Source organism: Pezoporus wallicus, unplaced genomic scaffold, assembly GCF_028554395.1.
Source record: "Pezoporus wallicus isolate ANWC-B61680 ecotype Strahan unplaced genomic scaffold, APGP_CSIRO_Pwel_v1 contig_5787, whole genome shotgun sequence".
NCBI lineage: Eukaryota > Metazoa > Chordata > Aves > Psittaciformes > Psittacidae > Pezoporus > Pezoporus wallicus.
This window is the reverse complement of record NW_026637253.1, coordinates 451,019-473,306: the sequence shown is the minus strand read 5'-3', so window position 1 is coordinate 473,306 and position 22,288 is coordinate 451,019. Positions and strand designations below refer to the sequence as shown.

General features: G+C 38.7%; 1 protein-coding gene across 2 annotated transcripts in view; it reads left to right on the top strand.

Moving 5' to 3' along the window:
• The window catches only part of ATP10A (ATPase phospholipid transporting 10A (putative)), a 109,338-nt gene that overhangs the window by 45,564 nt on the left and 41,486 nt on the right, over positions 1–22,288 (top strand). The window contains exons 3-6 of one of the 2 annotated variants that reach the window (XM_057404462.1): positions 11,535–11,620; positions 18,081–18,187; positions 18,293–18,424; positions 20,807–20,940. In XM_057404462.1, coding sequence (XP_057260445.1) covers positions 11,535–11,620; positions 18,081–18,187; positions 18,293–18,424; positions 20,807–20,940 — 459 coding nt within the window. Of the gene's footprint in view, positions 1–11,534; positions 11,621–16,715; positions 16,918–18,080; positions 18,188–18,292; positions 18,425–20,806; positions 20,941–22,288 lie in introns of those variants that run through there. The other variant, XM_057404463.1, reaches the window with a different exon arrangement.

Genomic DNA, 22,288 nt, shown 5'->3' with positions numbered 1-22,288 from the left:
CTAAGAGCAGACCTTTGTTCAAAACAAGCTTGTACCAGCATGATTGCACAGATTTAGATAAGCCTTGCAAATGACTTTGTGACTGCTTATTTACTTTGTCTAAGAAGCACATCTGAATTTGGTGTCTGCCTGTTTGGGAGGATTCATTTGCATGCAGACTAGTACCAAAATAACTCATCAGTCTGATTTCCTCAACAGTCTGTATGTGAACCCTCTGGAATATGTATAAACTTAGAGCACGCAAGCACATTCGTTCATCTGTCCCAGCCTGGAAGCCATGCTGCGTTGACAGATCCAGCTTTCATTCCAGCCCACTGTTCATTTCACTTCCACTGTTCTTGCGCAGTGCTGAAAGCATACTGGGTACAGCTGGATGTAGAGGAACAAGCATTAAGCTGTTTACTCTATCTCTTTCTTTCCCCGTGCATCGTAGGCAGAAACTGGTCCAAAAGAGAAGACTTCTAGAAGAAGGGCTGCACTGTAAGCTTGACTGCTGGTGACTGCAGGCAGCTCTATATATGAGGTACTTTATGAAGGGCAACTCAATCTGAATTGCATGAGAACAACTCACAGGGCAGCCTTGGTATCTCAATGTAGGTGTTTCTTTTGCATTCAGTTTTTCTCCCTCAAAAAACAATAATAAAAAAGTAAAAAAAAAAAAAAGAAAAGAAAGCGATTTTCAAATTTTGGTTTATCCTAAACTGAGCTAAGATTTATTATGCAGCCATCTGTGTTAGTTAAACTAGCCCAGTTTGAGAGAACTGCTGAAGTTAAACCAGCACAACTCCCAGGCAAACTAGTTTTCAGCTCACCTGCTGATACGAGCTTCTTATCTCAAAGAGTCTGATTGAGTCCTCTAAAGCAACATAAAAATAGGCAGAGCTATACTCTCCCTGGAGCTCCTCATCTTACTAATATAGCCCTCAGGCTATCACCCGTCTGAAATGAGTGGGAATAGTACATTGTTGTTTAGACTCTAAGTGTTTTAACAGGGTAGAATCAGGCCACAAGAACAGTGGATTTCTCTGTCGCATCTTTCAGGGGTCATCCCTTGTGTCTTTCTTTTTTGAAGTATTTTGAGAAGGTTCACAAGGCTAGGAAAAATGGCTCGAAAATTCCAGATATACACATGCTAAAACAGCAGATTAGTGCTCCATCCCACACATGTTGCCAAAATTAGATTTCCCCAAGGGAAAAGACAGTTAAAAAAAATAACCAAACAAGCAAAAGAAAACAGTGTTTTTTCCCTGTGCACTACTGGAATATTAAATTAAAATTGTCTTTTTATTTTTACAGTTTTGCTGAAGATCTTAGGGAAACAAATCTTGTAAGATGTGTCTGTCAGTGCAAAATGCAAGCATGTCACACCCTGTGAAGACCTTTGTCTGAGTTCACACCTTGAATGTTCAGTAAACCGCTTTGATGAGGGTTGAGTCCCTATGAAGAGCTCTACACCTATATTTTGTCTTTCTTTTGGATAGTACAGTGTTCAGAAATGACTTGTGTGGAATCTGTGGACATGTATAGTTAAAGAGGAAGCTACAACTGTCTCTCTAACAGAATCAAAGGCCTGGTGCAGAGTAGGGCCCAAGCCACTGCTGTGGCAAAGTCTTGTGTGAGCTAAATCTCCTTAAAGGAAGGCTGAGAACAATTTTTCACTCTATTGTTTTACCATGGCATTTAGTTAGCAGTCTCACATTGGGATGTATGGGGAAATAAAAACCTCAAGAATTATGGGTCACTTCCTCCTTGGTCAGCTTTGAGCAAGGTTGCTGTCTTTTTCTGTTTTCCATTGTGCAGGTGTGCAGGCCACAAGTTTGACTGTTGAGAGAGCTTCATTAGGGGGACAAAAAAATCTGAACAACTCTGAGAGAAAATTTTAGATCTCTTAATTTAAGCATTGGGGGATGGGGAACAGAGAAAAAGTCAATTTCTGAAGAGCGCTGAGTACTTGACTTTTACCATTGGCATTGGCTGTTTGTTTTTGTGGTTTAATATAGGTTAAAGGGGCTAAATTGATGAATCTAAGTTTGAATGTCTTGGTCAGGTAGGACCTCCCATCCCTAGGGTATTCCTTCCAGCACTGGTGGAACAGTGATAAATCCAAGTAAGAACATGTGTTATGCCAGTACTTGTGCTGCATTTGCCCTCTAGAGAGGCAGGACATTTCATTCTCTTCATTTGCCCTCTAGAGAGGCAGGACATTTCATTCTCTTTATTGATAGTTGAGCATCTCTCCCTTCTGCTGTTTCTATGAAAAAGCATCAGAAAACAAAAGAGCATTCCAGGTCCATACAGAAAATAAAATGCTATACTGCTTTCTAGTGACAGAAAAGTAAACGTTTACATTTAAAACAAGAGGAGAATTTCCAATTATTTTTTATTATTATTACTTTTCTCATCTTCTAGCCTAATGCAGTCTTTCTGAACAAAAGTTTGTTTCTGGAACTGTTTATTCCTTAGGCATGCACCAGTCTGCCTGTCATCTGGGAACAGGAAATACCTAGAATACCTGGTTTTAGAAATTAGATTTTGTAATATAACATTGAGAACTCTTGATTTTAGGGCTATTATTTTTGAGCTGGAAATACATCATGCTACACTTGTCTCTCACACCAGAACCCCAGCTGGCAGTATCAGTGGTTTGGAAAGGATGGAAAAGCCTTCTTTTCCAGAGCAGGAGGATTCACAGTATTAAGCCGTGTGTAACCCCAGCTATGATGATATGGTCTCACTTTCCTTTGGAAGCACTGAGGTAGAGAGAGGGTCTGCTTTTCTGCCAATAAAGGCAGAACAACAAAATGGGGAACTCCTGTATTTATCTCAGCATCAGGGATACTTGTTTTCTCCACCTGCTACTCTCCAAGCCTTCTACACATTTTAGTACTAATAATGCCATGAAGGACAGTTGAAATTTGCATTGAAATGTTGCTTACATGGGAAGTGGCTGGCCTTATCTATGTCTCAAAATTGCTGTTTCAGTAAACCCATGAAAATTTCCATTAACGTGGTTATACTCAGGTTCACACGTTACAGTTCTGCTATGACTCGCTGATGGTCAGACACTTCACATATGTGTATGTGCTCATGAGAGAGAAAGCTATGATTGTCCTGTAGGTACGTGACTGGAGAAGAAACTGTTCTCCACACAGAACTACAGTGCTAGCACTTCCATTTGGGTTTGAATTAAAAATATCAGTAGTACACGGAGATTTATAGACAGTAGTGCTAATACACTAATTCAGCTTTCTTAATGATACAGTAATGGACTGTTCTACATCAAAGCAGGGAACATTTAGCGTTTTGGCTTCTAAGAGAAAGAGAGAGATGTTTAACATAAGGCATGGTTAGAAAGTGTGTTTAAGTTGTCATAAGCATTTACTAGCCTCTCTCTAACTTTTCCAAGCCTGTTTTTTTATTACATTTTTGGCCTGACTTGATTAAATACCAGATTCAAGCCATACCTCAGATGACTGAAGATACTTATGTACCTGTGCAGCAATGTGGCCTATATGGCTGAACATCACAGGGGTCTGACTTACAGGCTGCTTCAGTGTAACAGGGAGGGATAGACAAAAAGCAACCAAAAAGAAACAAAAACCAATGGGGTATCTCCTGGTGCTGTCCTTGAAGCTGTCTTGGTGATCGTTTATTCAGATAGACAACTTAATAATGACGTGGAAGAAAAATTACACGAACTATTTTATTAATTGATGTTCTCACTGTTCATCTCATTCTTGACATTTGTTCTCACTGTTTACATTTCCACGTCACGTTTATGGAATGCTGGTAGTAGTGACTGTTTGCATAAGAATCACATAATCAGAATATTTGGGGTTGGAAGGGAACCTTTAAAGACAGTCATATTTACGTATGTTTTAAGTCCACACTTAACTAAACAAAGCATACAGATTACTGAAGACAAGACTCTGCAGGAACTTTGTAAGCATTGTGCATGCCTGAAGCATGAGGCTGTCTAGAGTGCTGAACAGGGAAGCAAACCTCAGTCCCTACACAGCGATATGTGTTCATCCCCCTCAGCTCATTTCCCAGCCCTGCTGCACAGTTTTGAAACTGGCAAGGCCATTTTGAATTTCTTTTCATAAGATGTATGCAATCAGCTGGCGTCTGGAAAAAAACACCCTTGAATTCCTTGAGTTTTTGAAAAGGTGTTTTTCACTTTGCTACTGGAGTCTTTACCATGTTGATTGAAGTTTAACTTGTTCAGTTACTCAGTAGTAGATGAGAATAGACAGACTGGAGAGTGAAGCTCTTAGCCAAAGTGTCCAGCAGCCACCCCAAAATCCCCCATATACCATGCACGGCAACCACAACCATGCCACCCTCCGACTGACTCTTAGTCTTCACAGCTGCCCTTCCACAGGGCTATGAGGGAAATACAGAAACATCCGGGATTGAGTGCAGAAAGTGCAGTCTGAGTGCAATGTTTGCCTCAGAAGCATTAGTAGGGCAGGCATGTGATGGTGAATGTTGATACAAGATACAATTCCAAGCAAAGATGGAATGCCATTGTCCAACTTGGGGAGTTTTCACGTGGTCATATAGCCTTCTCACACTGGAGATGCTTGTGGAAAGGCTGACAGACCTATGGTATTGCTTTTATGAATGCTTCCCTGTAATATTTGGGATAAAAGGTGTCTTTTCACTAGGACTGCTTCTTTCCCTCTGTGCTCTCCTGCAGCTGGCAGGGGCTGAAGTTCCTTGAGCAGTTACTGTATATAATAGGTTTCCCTCACATCCTAAAAATATTTCTTAAGCATATAATGCCTTGCAAGGTAAAGCTGCTTTTATCCAGATTCTCTGTCTTCGGGTTGAGATGGGCTCACCAAGCTTTGGTGTGTTTAACTGCGTCCTGACATTACAGCTACTACTGTTAGGTTTTACCATTCATAAGAAAACCCCTTCATTACCAGCCACTCTCTCTTCTGTCAGGACTCTGATGTTGTGGTTTTTATTTGTGGAATGATGCAAGAGTGGTGCTTGCCATTTCCCTCTTCTGGTTGAAATGTCTAGTCCTTCCCATTCCCATTTCTTCTGGCAGAACTTCATCCCACAGGAAGGCAGACTGGCCAGCAGCCCAGACTAGAGCAGGAGTAGGCCAAGGTATATTCAGAAGCTGACCTGAGCTATTGTGCTACTAAATTTAAATGACTGTTGCAATGTTTTTGCCACTAATCAAGTGAAGTTTTCTTCCAGCAGTTATGAAATGCAGCAGAAATATTGCTAGAAATCTCTCCAGAAAGGGGAAAGTACTGGAAAGTGGAGAGGGTTCTATCCCACCGAGTGTCTGTGAACACAAAGTGAAGAGCCTCTAGAGGAGCAGTGTGGGTTGTACACAGAGTTTTGCAAGCCCTTGAGAGACTTGGTTTGCAGTGTAGTTGAAGCGGTGAGCTGATGCTGAGGTTGGTTATTACAGACTATGAACCCATTCATTTGTTTCAGTGGCTGGCTTTTGAAACAGGCAGATACTACTTTCTTAATTATCAACATCTGAGTCCATATTTCAGCCTTGACATACTCTGTTCCCTTGCCATTTTTCAGTGCTGCTATAGTCCCTGGATAAATTCATTCACACCACTGTACTTTTCAGTGCTTTGCTAAAGATGGCCATCAGTCCAAGGGGGGACGATACAACTTGCATGTACATATTTTCAGCGTTGTTGACTTTTGGGTTTTCGTCCTTTTGTCTTGTTACTGACTAATAGCAGTTTCTTCAGCTGATTGTCATAGAATTATTGAGGTCTTCCTAGGCCTTGCAAGCAACACATTTTTCCTGCAGGATGGATATTGTGTTCTTCTGTCATATTGTTTTCTATGAAGGGGAAAACTTTTACTTAGGTCAGCCAGAGGAGGATCAGCCCCCTAACATGTTTTTGGCTTGCTCAGCTGTTCCAGTGTTTCTGAATGCTGAATATCTCTGTTCCATTTAAATAAACAGTGCTGGAAAAAGAATCCAATTACAGTAGTAGTTGTCAGTGTAGAAAACCAAGCTATTAAATTCTGGTGCATGGCTGAATCTCTTTAGTTCCTAAATAGCATAGATCAAACTGTTTCTTCCTTTTTTGTGAATTAGTGGCACAGATAAATTCTGGCAAAGAGACTACTGCAGTTTAGACATTAAAACATTTCACCTTTTTAGTATAGAAACAGTCTGCATGCTTTGGATACATAAAATCAATATATAATTCCAATTGCACATTAATAAAAGGTCAGATTAATTTTATATGGTAAATGCAGAGTACTGCTACATAAAGCAATAATAGGATGGACTGATGCATTAGGAGGATGCATTCTTAGTGTGCTTATTACATGCTTTTAAACTGGAAAGCTATTCTTCTAGCTGGGGCAGACTTTTGCCTATTAAATCTTTCCTTCAAGTTGTCCCCGTGATTCCATTTCTCCCTTTTTGTTTTCTCCAGACATACATGCCAAAACAAATCCCAGAGCCCTCATCCAGCAATTGTACTGCAGGGAGAAGTCTGGATAAGATCCCCAGCATAGCCAGTAAACACAGTGTGATAAGTGGGTAACTGTCACTGCCACCCAAGGGCATCCTGGGGTACTCATGCTGCCCTATTGGAAGGAAGGACTGAACTCAGGTTTCTGCAGCAGTAAAGTAGGGCAGATGAGTAAAGGAAAACATTTTAATAACTATACATTATTTATATCACTAGCAGGCCATTAAATCTCCCATACAAAATGCATTTAATGAAGGGGAATATGTTGTTTGAACACTGTGTAATTGTCAGAACTAACTCATCTGGCACAGCAGCATGCTTTGCTTCTTGAGCTATGATGACAGTTTCGTGAAATTGCCAGCAGAGTCAGGTTGGCATTTCACTATAGACATTCAGACTGATCTTACAGCTGAAGCTCCAAAGTTGTGTTGGAGAGATCTAAATTCGGTCTCCTCTTTTTTTTTTCTGACACATCTCTATAGCTCTTTCATCGGTCTACCTGTTGGTTTCTGACTCTGTAGATGCATTGTAACCCTTTTTTTCCTCTCAACACTTTGCCTCAGTTTAGGTCCTAAAGATGTAAGTTTTTCAGAGGATGACAAAAATCATTCCATTATGCTTTTTACCCTGTGTACATCTGTGCTTCCCTCAGAAACACAGCCCAGTTGTTGCAGTCCTAAGTTATTGTTTTAAGTGAAACTCTTCATCACGTTTAATAGGTGGAGCATTGTTAAAACCTAGTCAAAAAACCTTCTCTGTCTGCAATTTAACTTTAATTTGATATTCAGCTTTGAAGGAATCAGTATGTAGCAGGGTTTTGCAATCTAACTGGGTCTGCTTACATAAGGAAAATAAGCCTTTCCATTACTGCATTTAGAGTAACAATGAATTTCAATTTCAAAACAACAATTTTAAGAAATTGGAAGAAATAAAATGTATGGGTAGGATGTTAAATATTTTCCTAGCAAGAAGACTCCTGAAGAAATGAACTATGTTCTGTGGAATCCCTGAGTACATAAAATGCCTATCACTGTGTGCCCTTTTGGCAAGTTTCGAGCTTTCAGAAATACCTATGAGCTCCTAAAAAGTCAGCATTTTTTTTTTTTCAGAGGAAGGCAGTGAACTAAGGCTATTTTGGCAAAATCAAAACGTGAAGTCAGATATTTGAGGAAAGTCAGTTTCTTATTGAGTTGACTGCCATCCTTTTTTTCCTCTATTTTTCTTTTTTTTTAATTTTATTTTGATATGGCATAATATGACAGAAGAAGAGTAGAACAAGAAGTGGTCTTCACTCTTCTAATGTATTTTGTGCATCATTTCATGCATGCAGGAAGATCTGTTTTTAAAATTATATCAGTAAGAAGGAACTCTTACCACTAGAGTGAAGAGAGTAACATTTAGTCACTGAAGGCTTTTGTATGCTGGCTATGAACAAACCCCATGTGGGGGTTCTGTGCATGTATTTCTTGATATCAGTATTTCTGAAATTCTCAAACCATATGGGAAGAAATGACTCAAACCTCTGTTTCACATCTTTCAAGACCTTGTTATGACTTATCCACAGAAAACTGTGTGCTGTGGGGGTCAGAGGAACAGGTTCCTGGTGTCTTGATAAGCCACACAGTACTGGACAAGGAATTCCACCAGTTTTACTTTCTCATTCCCTGTGTGCAGGCCTGTTCTCTAAGTGGGAAATAAGACACTGAAAATCAGGCACATCAGGTAACTGCTGTGCAATGTCTTTTTTTCTGTGTTTTCACAGTGATACAGAAATTCACTGTGAGAGAAGAATTAAAGATAGTGGTGGAGAATTTATTATTTTTCATGAACTTTCATCCAGAAAACAGCACAAATCATGATTTGTGCCCTGTAACACTTTTGGCTTTAACTTCTGTCTACATGCAACTTCTCTTATCTGTTAATAAGATGAGAACATCATCACAGCTTATGTTTCATTTGCTGCTGAGGTGTGGGTATCAGCATAAAAAAGGAACAAAACTTTAATCATTGTGAAATGTTATGTTACCTTTGTGCTTCTTTGTAACCACTGAAAGCAGTTACACACAGGATGTCTAACTTCTGTTCATTCATTTGCCAAAAGGAATTTTCACAGCAAAACAGTCATCAGCTGTAATGTACAGTGTATATCTACCCTTCCATTTCATAGAGAAGAGATGGAGCTATTTGATTTATTAATAAACCAAAGTGATTTTGCCATAAATCAGAATTCAGTAGATAGCTTTGTTCCTTACGTAAAGTACTATTCTAGTTGGATTTTCTCTCCTCCCAGTTATTATCTGGTTAAAGATCTTAATCACATATTTCAAGTTAATTGTAACAGAACACAAATACACAGACAGTTAGATTTAATGATAAAGGACTTTTAGTTCCAAAACTGAGTCATAAATGAAAAGAATCCAACAAACAAAGGAGAGAGAAAGACTATGTTGCATGATAGCAATGGGAAAATCAGGTAGGTTTAGTCCTCTCTGATCTTGGCAAGATCTTTCTTTTTTTGTGAAGACTTTAGTTCTAGATTCTAGGTGGTTTTTTGATTCTTATTTGTAAAGTTGCTGGCTTTACTGGCAGGTTTTCTTAGCAGAAAGGGAATTCAGTCTGCAAACTTCCAATTGCTCTAGAATTTAATACTGTACAGCACTGAAGCCATGCTCTCTGCTGAGTTCAGCAGCTGCAGAAAACCTACATTTGATTGTGTTGGGTTTTATTAAGTGTCTCTAGGATTCCCTCAGGGGTATTCATCAAAGATGTTCAGATTTCTTCCTTTTCTTTTTTAAGACCACTGAATGAAAATTTGTGCTAAATAAACTGTATTATATATAGCATAATAAAAGACAAGAAATGTTTCCCTTTCCAGGCGTTTCCCTTCAATTTACAGACGCAATTTAATCTACAGTGGTGATTCTTCTGTAACACAAGCCTTAGGCAGACAGACAGTATATTATTGAAAACCCTTGAACAATGTTTGAAGATTATTTTTCCTGTACTATTTTTTTTCTTTTTTCCTGCCAAGGAACATACCAGGGTAAGGAAGGAAAACATGATGTTCTGGGGCAGCTGATCAGGTGTTACATAGACAGCACAGGCTTTCCCAGCACAACAGGATTTGGAGTGACTTGGGAGAACTTCACCTTCTCCAAGAAGCTCTAAGTCAGCTGCCAGGTAGCACTGGCTGCAAGTATAGTGTCTCTGTAACATGAACCTCCAACTGCTGGAGGCAAGAATGCAGGGAGAGTGTGTACAGTTTAGGAGCTGTAGTAACAGATTTCACATGTCAAGGCCTGAAAGCTTCATGATGCCTGTCCTAGCCAGTGATTCTTTCCTTGTCACTGCTGATGTCTGTCCCTGTCTGAAGTGAGCAGCTGAGGAACAAGCGTCAAAGAGAATAAACATGTGGCTTTACATTATCTGCCCCATTCTACAGCATAAGGATGTCTTAGGGCCCTCTCTATAACTAGGTACTTCCGAGCATCCACAGCATCAAACTTCAGATATGTAGAGAATTTTTAGGTTGACAGTGGGAAATATCTAATGACCTTAATTACCAACAGTATTTGGTGCTGTGAAGACAGTCTGAATTTCTTGCTAAGTCTCAGGTATTTGACTGCCAACTTTGATGTGATTTAGGACCCTGATTCTCAGCATAGCAATCTTCTTTGTCAGAAATGTCCTTTGTTTTTACTCTTCTTCCTCCCCTCCTTGTTTACAAGCTGAATTCTGCATGTAAATGCTATTCTTTCCTCCAGTGGGCTGTAGCTGTCTCTAAGTGACAGCCAGTCTTCACAGTTCTCTTTATCATCTGTTGTTTCTTGAACATACAGGAAAGATTTGCAGGCATGGGTTGTTTGAATTGTCTCCTATATACTGAAAGTTTATCTGTTTTCCAGGTGTAATTGGTAGAAAAATGACAGAGGGCATTGATGATGATGCTAACATATCCTCTAGTTTCTTTTGTCTCTTATTTAGAAACTAGTTGCTTACAGCTCTTCTGAGCAGAGTCAATATCAAAAAAAAGACACACCTGTTTCAGGGAAGCTGGCAATAAGATTGTGTCTGTCCTTTGGTTACTGATTCTCCATTAGCTGTTCCCATAGTGTGTTCTAAAAAGTAGTGGTTGGGATCTACAGCTGCTCAGCAAAACCATTATAAAACATAACATTTGCAGTGTTACCATTGTGGAAAGCTTATAATATGGTAATTCATAATTGGTTCTTTCATTCAAATGGTATTCAACGTGATTTTCTAAAGCTAGTCCTCACTGATGTAGGCAAATAGTCTTCTCAGCAGCACCAGGACTGACTATCTCTGATTTCATTGTACGGTTTGTTTGGTCTGGCAAAAAAGGGAGAGCCTTGATTTTTATTTAACAAAATCAAGTAATTATGCTGTGTGAGGATGTTTTCCTCAGACACAACAACATGCTAACTACAGGTAAACTTAATTAGTCAGCAGAAATACTAAATTCAGACTAATGAGCTAGAGAATTGAGAAGATTTTTAAGTGTTAATTAGGAAAAAGTTCTTCTGCTATATGTGTGTAATTTGCTGTAGTAGATTAATTCATCTTTTTTAGCATAAAGCGATTAAGAAGTCTTCTAATATTTCAAAAGCTCACATTAGCTTTTTCATAATTGGCAGTGTATTGACTTACATTGTCCTAGATTTCCCGTAGCTTCACTGAACATGGAGTATGTCAATACTATTGAATAGTTAGAGCCTTTCAAGATAAATTTCATTTTTCCATTACAGAACAAAAACATTTGACTTCTGGGCTTGGCATCTTCTATCTAACACTTTTAGAAACTCACATTCAAAACAAAAAAGTCATACTTGTAAGGAAGATTTTGGAAGACATCTAAGGAATTTTGGCACTCAGATCCCTGTGATTTTCAGTGCCAGTGATCAGTGTCATTTATTTGACTGCCTTCGGAAAAAAAAAAAAAAAAGACTTTAATATATTAAAAGCTAGAAAATAAAGTGATTTTGGCTATAATTTGCAAGTCTTTGCCCTAAGTAATTAACACTTTTATTATTCCAGGACTCAGAATTTGACCCCTTGAAGTTCACCAGTGTCATTGAATGCGAGAAGCCAAACAATGACTTAAGTAGGTTTCGAGGTTACATGTGAGTATTTCATATACTATCATTCAGTAAACACTACTTTTCTCTAATATAGAATAAAATAAACGATAGTTTGTTTTGAGCTGTGTTCTGTAAGTTGCATCTTTATAAGGGCTGTGTATTTAAGGCTTTTTTTAGTGGATTCTCACTTGAGAATGGATGGAAGCCTCACGTTTCAATTCCTTAAAATGGATTTAATTGTCAGCTTTGATCAGTTTACACTCCAGAAATTAATGCATGAAGCAGTGCAGTTACAGACATGCTTCTCCCTTTCCTTCCCTCCATGAATCAAAAGAAGTTCATCTGGAAATGGGAGGAAATAGAAAACCGGTCTAAGAGAGCCAGCAAACAAACACAATCTTTTGCACACTGCGTTTATGAAGATGGGTCTGTTTGATGTTTCTTTTAATATGTGTCATTGAGGAAAATCAGAAGGTAAAACTGGTATTTCCCCAGCTATGGCAGAATTCCTTTCCTCTCATACAGACAAAAGAAAGCAGTTGGTTCACAAAATGGACGTGCTTGTAGAATCACCTATGGCACTTGACTTGATTCTAAACAAACAAAACTGCAGTAACAGGGTGCTAATGTCTCCGGCCAATCAGTCCTGCTCAGAAGAAAATGTTCTAATATATACAAAGCACTTTGCTTCTAACATAGCCAGGACTGCAGTGTGTATGAATGCTGATAGTGGTGACTTGGGAGATGCACTCTTGCATGACTTAGTTTTCTAAAGTATGTAACTATGGAGAGTGAAAGCCCAGGGTATTTAATTTTTGTCTAAATTTTAGTGAAGAGAGTTAAACAGACACTTAATCTGTTTAGAATACAATGATTTATCACCCATATTGATTAGGAGTGATAAGCAGTATTGAATTGCATAAACGGCACAAGGTAAATTGCTGGACCTTGGGGAGTTTTTTATAGTGATGCTATTTACCACCTTAGTTACTACTCTCAGATGTCGCAGATTGTGTAGGATGTACTGTCAACTGGGTAAATCAGGACAGGTTTTTCGAAACTACATCAAGTTGTAGTGTGGGAAAATGTGTTGCTTTATTTAGCAGCTCAAAGCCCTACAGTTCATTTAAAGATAAAAGTTTAGTATTAGACATTACTGCATGAGGGTGTGTAACTGTCTGCATTAATAGAGAGCCTACCCTACTGCAGAAATGACATTTCCAGATATGGAAATGGAAAGTTTGGCAGCTTTTCTAGCAAATTTCATGTGTGTGAATCTTAGTTCCCAAAATATTGAGCAGGGGTTGAGTACTGTAGAAGATATGTATAAATTTGTCTTTTATTGTATATTTACTTGTGTACTGGATAGAAGGGATGCCATCTGGAGTGACCTTGACAGGCTTGAGAGGTGGGACAGTACTAATCTCGTGAAGTTCAACAAGGCCAAGTGCAAGGTGCTGCACCTGGGTCAGGGCAGTCCTAAGCACAACAGGCTGGGTGGAGAATGGATTGGGAGCAGCCCTGAGGAGAAGGACTTGGGGATATTGGCTGACAAGAAGCTCAACATGAGCCGGCAGTGTGCTCTCACAGCCCAGAAAGCCAACTGTATCCTGGGATGCATCAGAAGCAGTGTGACCAGCTCGTTGAGGGAGGGGGTTCTGCCCCTCTACTCTGCTGCTCTTAAGAGACCCTGCCTGCAGTACTGTGTTCAGCTCTGAGGCCCCCAACACAAAAGGGACATGGACCTGTTGGAGCATGTCCAGAAGAGGGCCACAAAAATGGTCAGAGGGCTGGAGCATCTCTTCCATGACGATAGACTGAGAGAGTTGGACTTGTTCAGCCTGGAAAAGACAAGGCTCAGGGGAGGCCTTGTAGCAGCCTTCCAATACCTAAGAGGTCCTACAAGAAACCTGGAAAGGAACTTTTTACAAGGGCATGTAGTCACAGGATGAGGGAGAATGGCTTTAAACTGAAAGAGGGGAGACTTAGATTCTATATTAGGGAAAAATTCTTCACTGTGAGGCTGGTGAGGCACTGGCACAGGCTGCTCAGAGAAGCTGTGGTTGCCCCATCCCTGTCAGTGTTCAAGGCCAGGTTGGATAGGACTTTGAGCAACCTGGTCTAGTGGAAGGTTGGAACTAGATGATCTTTAAGGTTTCTTCCAACTCAAATCATTCTGTGATATGATTCTGATAGTCCATGTAGAAAACTACTGTAGGTTGTAAATTGCAGAACCATTTGAATTATGGTTCAGAAAACATGGTAACATCTTTTCAAAAGCTGTTGTTCAATATTGATTCTCTTTAATCTTTGTTATATTTTGATGTTTTGCAAATGATAAGAATATATTTTGCCACAGCAAAAAGCCAAGACATCGGTTTTAAATCTGGCAGAAAGCTTCAGGTGATTTTCTGGTCTCATCAGTTATGCTGCAAGAGATCCACAACTAAAGGATCACTGGGCGTTTGAACTTAAGTGGGGATCAACCTCTCAACAAAAAACCTCTCAATTTCCTTATTTATCACAGGAAAAGGCTTTTTCTTCCCCTCTTTTTAGATTTCCTTGATTAGTATCATGAAATCATGGGTTTATTTCAAATGATACATTAGTAAGTTGAATAGTGATTTGCACATCTGAACTGAAACGTTTCATTACTGCATCAAACTCAGATCTTAACTCTTACTCAGAAATCTTACCAATAGTTACTGCTTGAAAGAAAGGTTCAGATAGCTCCCAGCTGATAACAGCTCAACTAAAATGTTCCTGAGATACTTTAATAGGGATGCTATGAAATAATAAACTTTCAAGAAATCCATATGTAAAAGGTGTGCTGAGACACTACTTTTGAAGCTTGCTTGAAGTTCTGACCACTTTTTAGGTTTCCAAGCTTGATTAAAACTTTTTTTTTTCATTTGCAATATTTTTATGATTTTTTTTATTATATCTCCTTTTACCCTGGCCTGCCTGTGCTATATTCATTACCTATAGTGATCCCATTTCAGACTAACTTTGGAAAACAGAATTTTTACGTGTTTACCACACACATACACAAATATTTCTATTCCCAGAAAATTAGTCAACAAAGACATTAGAATCAAAGGAGCTCTTTATATTTAAAAATGCACTGAGATGAGCCTGGACCTAACCTATATGTGCGGAAGTGTAGTATGCACATTATTACTACATATGACTTCTTCAGTTATATTGGCACAATCTGCATTGAACACACACTGTGTGTGCAGATAGACAGACTACCAGTTCTATTCAGGTGCTTAGTTTACTAATGTTTTGCAATTTCTGCAACCTCAGGTAGCCTCATTTTTATTTCCCAGGAAGTCTTCTGTGCAAAAAGAATAGAGTAAAACCTTACATGCCCCCTGCCTGTATGGGTCTAGCCAGATTATGTACAGTATGCATGGCATACTTTCAAAAATCCCATTCCAGGTTCCAAAAATAACAAAATCAGCTTTAAAAACTTGTTTTGCATGTATATGGGCAAAGGAAAAGGAGGAGAAGGAGTTGGCATTCTGGATTTTCAGCTTTTTTGTGAAAGTAAAAATTGTATTATTAGACAAGAACAGAAAACTTTATCTGATCATACCAAAATAAGTATAGCAAGGAACTGTTATAATAATAATATGAATACATGTATGTATTTATATTTCAAAGCTTGTCATAAGATAGCAAACCCAAATTAGTATAAAATCATTTTACAACTTTTTAAGGGAAAAAAATGTGTAAATCTATACAGTGATGTCTCTTTAATGTATTCTAGTGATACCACCTCTCCTGGGGAAAAAGAAACCCAACAAAACACAAAAAAAAAAAAACAAAAAAGAAACCAGTGTCCAATTGCCTTATCTATATGTTCTGTTAGTGAGTCACTGGGAGTGAGGACAAGAAGGAAACAGTGAGTTTCCTCTAGTACCCCTGCCAGCTTCTGTCTCCCAGATCTTGATTCCATCCATGTTTTCTAAAGGTCTGGTGAGCAACAGGTGGGTTGACTGACTTCATTTGGATATGGAAAAGTGAAAAGCCATACCAAGCACAAGTAAGGATGAGTTGTGGTGAGAAGGCTCAGCCTGTGGGTGAGGGCAGTAGATTGGGGTCTTAACTTCAGACGCTGCACCATTGCTTTGGAGCAGTTGTATAAGCTAGGATTATGGGCATGCTTAAATTACTGTACACATACTTGTCCTGGTTTCACCTGGGACAGAGTTATTTTTCTTCCTAGTAGCTGGTACAGTGCTGTTTTGGCTTTAGTCTGAGAATAATGTTGACAACACACTGATGTTGTAGATATTGCTCAGTAGCACTTTGATCAAGGACTCTTCAGTCTCTCACGCTCTGCTAGTGAGGAGGGGCACAAGAAACTGGGAGGAAGCAGAAACAGGACACCTGACCGAGACTAGCCAAAGGGGTATTCCATACCAGAGCACATCATGCCCTGTATATAAACTGGGGGGAGTTACCTGGAAGAGACTGATCGCTGCTCGGGTTGGGCTGGGCATTGGTCAGTGAGTGGTGAGAAATTACTATACCCATAGTTATATTGTATAAGCTAAGATTACTAGAAAAAAGATATAATTGTATAGAACAAATACACAAGTAATTGTATATAAAGATTGCCATGTGCAATATACCTGTCACAGTCCAGTCTTACTGTGAAGTGTAAAAAACTGATGAAGGCTATAAAATCATAAGGCAGAGCAATTGATGCTTAAGCAGGTTTATCTTTAAAGACACATTTGTTAACAGGAATCATAATTATCAATTAGAGACTTTATTGGAAACTCAAACTAGCATCCTCATGATTTATGAGAAAGGCTAATGTAGAATTCATCCTTAAAAAGCAGAGGAATGGCAGAATCTTGTTAGTAGTGTAATTTCTACAGTATAGAATCATTAAGAAATTATTTCCCATAGTCTAAATCCAGCCAAACATGGGTGATTCTCCAGCTGGCAATCAGTGCTTACACCTGTTGACACACTGCAAAGACCGCTGTTAGGCAGCACCCAGGTTTTGAAGCTCCTTTGGAAAAAGGTGAGGCACTGGTTTACGAAAGTTTGCTGAAGAGGATAGAAGCAAAACCTCTGCTCTTGTATCTGAGGCTGGCAGGGAGGGATGGGATGAGCAGGAGAAGTTCTCTCCTGATAAAAAAAAGCCTTCATTTTTGTATGAGAATGGCAAACTTGATGTTATCTGCTTTCTCCCTTCTCCATTTATTTCTGGTCTCTACTCAGAACCCAGGACAAAAGAACTCCACCTTATAAAAGACACAATTTTAAGCCAGTTAGCACATTTTGGGAGACACAGGATTTTAAATGCTTGAATCCAGGTAGCCATAAAATTCAGCACTGCAACAGCACAATGTTTATTTCAGTATAGCACATGTGCTTTTCCAGGATTTCTCTTAAAAACGCAGCTTTACTATTTTTTACTGCAGTCCATATTTTAGACTTTGGATGTGTGATGATTTTGATGCTTTGAAAATGAAGGCAGAACATTTAAACATTTCTGACTTTGCTTTAGTCTTCTCTGAAGCATTGGGATACTGCAGTTGATTAAATTTTATTCATTTAGAAAAAGTCCAAAATTATTATTTGGTTTGGCTTTTTTACCTAATAAAACATTCTAATGCTATTTTTAATTGTTGTGGTTACTGTTTAGCATTTCCCTGGTGACTGTTAATTCTCAGAAGGTTATTTTCTGTATTTTCCTGACAGCTGAATTTGAGTCAGTCCATACATAGCAGACAGTACACTGTAGTGGAAAGATCACTTTGTTCCATTTTTCTCCTGTGTTTTGGAGCTAGTCAGTAGAAATCATCAGTGTGCAGGTCGTCTTTCTGAAAGAGTCAGGGAGACACTTCTGAAAGGATTTTCTCTTCTTCTCGCTGATGAGCACATGGAGATTTTTTTCTTTCTCTGTCACTGAACTGGTGCGTATTATCCCTGGCACATGTTCCATAGTATCACTGCTTCTGAAGTGGAGTCCTTTCCCAGTTTCACTGTATTTCTTTCCAGGGTTTCTTTGATAAGAACATGTGAATAGTGGGTTAATCTTGTACACTAACCAGCTGCTCTTAGGTGGATTGTCAATTTGCACAACTCAATGTGCACATGCAAGTCAATTTGCACATGCAATTTTCACATGCATAGAAAGTCCAATACATTTTCAAAGCATTACACTGCACACGTGCTGTAGATTTGGTTTGCCTGTCCCTAGTGAGCATTTGTCCAGTACATTTGTATATCCAACAGCAACTGGTACTGCTCCAGCTGGATTGCTGCATGTCTGGGATTCTTGGGTAGGTTATTCTTAGTTTTCAAAGTCTGTCAGAGAATCTTCCCAGGAGGAAGATCTAAGGGAATATTTCACCATCAGGTTGACAAAACCTTGATGATGTTTCCTGGGGTTCGTATATTACAGAGTAGTATGATTTAAAAAGCTTAATGTTTTGCCATGCTGTGCTTTGTTCTGTTTTTAATTTTTCTGTAGTGTACATAAGAGTGGAAAAAAGGATGGACTGTTCAAAGAAAATCTTTTGTTACGTGGATGTACCATTAGAAATACAGAAGAGGTTGCAGGAATAGTAATCTATGCAGGTAAAAGCTGGTTTTCTGTCTGATGAGACATACCACCTTTTTATAGTTTCCTTAAAATAATAATAAAAATCCATATGACATCATCTGATGTAATTACTTCTGCAGGGCACGAGACCAAAGCTTTGTTAAACAATAATGGACCCCGTTACAAACGCAGTAAACTTGAAAGACAGATGAACGCCGATGTCCTTTGGTGTGTCCTAATACTTCTAATCATGTGTCTGTTTTCTGCCATTGGTAAGTGCTCTTTAAAGCTAGAAACTTAGGTATCAGGCTCTTTTGGGATTCATGTACTTTGTTTCATCAAAAACATATGTGTTTGCAAAAATGTGAAATACATAAATCTGCCTCCATATTGTCTTCATTTTTGTTGTTTTTCTTCTCTGAAATCAAAATGTCTTGATGTATAAGCTCATCTAAGTAGCTTCTTAGTATCAATCAAATACATGTTATTAGTACCAGAGGTCTGAAAGTTTAAATTCTACAACTCTTGATAGCATCCAAAAGAAGCCACTTTATATGTAGTCCTCTCAAAATTACAGGTGATAGAGTATAACACGCCATTACTCAGTCAACAACGTAATTCATGAGCAGAGAATAAACATAATTAGCACAGTGCAATTCCACAGTACTATTTATTAAATCAAGGGCACAGTGCACAACATTGACACACTGTCTCTAAACTGCAGCTGAAACCTAAAAGAACTAAATAAAAGTCTAAACCTGTAAAAACCAAGTAGAAGACTCTCTAGACTTCATGGAGTGTCTAAGGAAAACTAAGGTTCACATTAATATTCTTCAAGCCTTTTTTCTGTTCATTTGTGAGAAAGAATTTTTACCTTTGGCACCTACAATTATTCTTTACACATGGCATATGAATTCCATATCCTTAATGTTTGTATGTTCTGTAATGTTTGTGTGTGAGTCATATGGCATAAACACCAGAATGTTTCCTAACAACCGTGGTGTAGTTTAATAACAATCTTATGGCATTTTAATACATTTCTGTGTGCCTTTTTCCAGGTATTGTTAAATGCTGCTTAAAGATGAGTATTTCCAGCTGTGAATCAGCCAGCCAATTTGTTTCCACTGAGTTCATGACAGTCTTTTGTAGTGTCTCAGTGTTGGGGGAGCCCAGTCCTCAGGACTCAAGTGCCATTGTAGGTTAATGGCAAGGAGTCACGCCTACAGCTGTCCCCTCTGCACCCGAGGTATTGCCCCCATAGCAGTGGCAGCAGGGTGCATGCTGCAGTGGCTTTGGTTTAGCTGAAACTCCTGATTTGCATGAATGTGAATGGGAGACAGGCACAGAGCAGGTAACACAAACACCTTCACCTCTGTCATTTCTGCCACAAGGCTAGAAACCTCCAGCAGAAGGCCAGAGCAAACTGCTGGAGGTGCTAACAACCAAACACAGCTGGAAAGAAATGTGCTTTTTGAAAACAGAGATGCCTAGTGCTTCAAGATATACAAAGCTATGTCCTGTGAGAGTCAGGCACTTCACGTACCTTCTGTCAAGAAAGTGTGAGTGGAGATATGACACTTAACTAATTATTTTGAAAATCTGTGTCAGGGTATTTATGCAAGAAGTCTCAATATAGGACCTTGTCAGTGTGGGGTTTCCAATATTTGCTCTCAAGAATAAAAATATAGACATCAATATAGGCATCAGTATGGCAATACTGGTAGTACAGAGGCAAAATAAGTTGCTTACATGGCTTACTTATTGTTATTATTTTTCAAGAGTTCAATGCTGGGTTTATGTATCAAGATGTAAAAGACCTTGTCAGGTGTGACTTACAAAAGATTACTTTTAAAGTAGACCTTCATCCTTTTTGTCAATTTTCAAAATGCAGTGAAAATAGCTTGAATGCTTCTTATCATGTGTGGGAATTCTTTGTTTTTAGTCTTAAAAACATCAGGCATACCATTTTTAGGTCTTTTAAGACTGCAAATCCTAGTGCTGTACTTAAAAAGGCAGCTTTCTGTCTCCTTAAGAATGCTACTTTCCCAAAATAATGGTAACAAGAGTAATCGTATCTTTATTTGGTTATCAGCACAATCAATAAAAAACAAAGTTTTGAGCAAGGATTAGGATTTCTTCTGGTTTTAGTTCCTCAGCTTCCATGCTGTTGAGTCTGCTGATGCTGTTATTTCAGTAGTTCTCTAAACATGGTAAGATTCACACGGTAACGTTAAAGTCCATCCTGCCTTTACCCATCTGAAACTAGTTTAGTAATAATTGGCTGGTGTTATACTTAGTGCAGGCAATGGAGTTCTTTCATTTTAACAAATTGAATATCACTGAAATGATTTACCTTCTGAAGTTTAGTTTTCTCTGCTGATTAGAGAAAGAGCTTAAACTACTAATTTAGACTAGTCAGCTCACTTTATTTGGATAAACTTACGTGAAATGACTCTCGGATTCTGTCTGTAAGGCCAGGCAAACCCCTTTCTTAAACTCCAAATCCCAAGGCAGAAAAAAAATGAGTTTGGGTCCTTTTTCAAAAGTCATGCAGAGTAGTTGAAAACAAATACCATTTATTCACATAACTCTAAGAACAAATTCATACCATAAGCATTGGAGTTAATTTTTCTTTCTTTCCAACTCTTCTGCAGGTCATGGCCTATGGGTATGGCAATATGGTGAAAAGAAGAAACCAGTTTTTGATGTTCCAGGGCCTGATGGCAAATACTTGTCCCCTGTTTTAGCTTCAGTATATTTATTTCTGACAGTGATCATAGTTTTCCAGGTAATCAAGTTGTGCATGTTGTCATCTCTGTTCATAGTTTTCTGTAATAAAGCTATAAATGCATGTATAGTACCGTTTCTACCACTAAGGCGTGTAATCTAAGGCACTAAGCTAATCAAGCACTAAAACCAAGTACATCTAGCCACTTTAAAATTATATTTTAACTGTAGGGAATGTGATAATATATAACCAGAAAGCTAAATTAAATAACAGTAGTGGTCTACCCAGGGGTAAAATGATAACTTCTCTGAAGAATAACCAAACTGGTAGATACAGTAAGCTGTCAGAGTTACCTTGGCATCTGAGAAGATAATTATCTGAGAACCCTCCCCAAAAGACTCGGGTATTTTGTTTTATTTTAAACAAGTAGGAGGAGATAGAATGCAATGGGCTCTGTTTGGAGAATACAGGCATTATGCCTCATATCCACCCACTGTGGAACAGCATCTCAAAGACTGTGGGTGCCACTTTGTGTACAGTGTGCTGATATGAACATAGGTTGTGTGCATTTTTTACCACTTTCCAAATAGACAGCTCTTAATTTTGTAGCTCAACTACATAGCAAATCCTGATAGAAGTTCTTTGGTTCTGGATAGAAATGTGTTCAGTTGCGAAGGTTGCGATACACTAAGAGAGATAACAGAGACTCATGTCACTGGGACATATGGACATATGCCCAGGGGGACACTAGAGGAGACTGCATTACTCGGGGAGCAGCTCCTTTATAGAAAGGAATGGAAAAAGGATATTAAATTACTTTTTACTCTAAGGTCCAATAATATGATATTTGCTAAAACGTATCACCACAAAATTCCTTAAATGCCAACCTTTAACTGTAGGTTTTGTTTAAATAGACACATTTGTCACTTACAGCTACACACATGCTGTAACTTATCCCTCATATCTAATTCAGCAAGCTAAATAATGTATGCAATCAGGAATTTCTGTCATGAAAAACATCTGCAGAGAAAAACTGAGGTACACATGAGGTATTTCATGGAGTTTTGACAGTCCTCAGGAAGCAGTTGAAAATCTTTTCTGGTGCAACTTCTTCTCACATCTCCTTCTTCAGCAATTACAGAATGTGTTCTTCATTCACATTGTCTGCCTTGCCAAAGCCAAGGCCAAAAGCATCATTCCTGTGGAGAGATTAACACTTCTCATTTTGTTTCTTGTATTCCTGCAAGGTTGATTTGTAAACAGTCTATTACTTACGCTTATCCAATTCTTTCACATTTATAGGATTCTCACTGTAGTGTCTGTTTTAGATTGGGTTTTGTTGTGTTTTTTTTCTTTTCCTTTCCCAGCTAGTTTCAAGATAGCCTTATTACCACTAAAAAGGATTTGC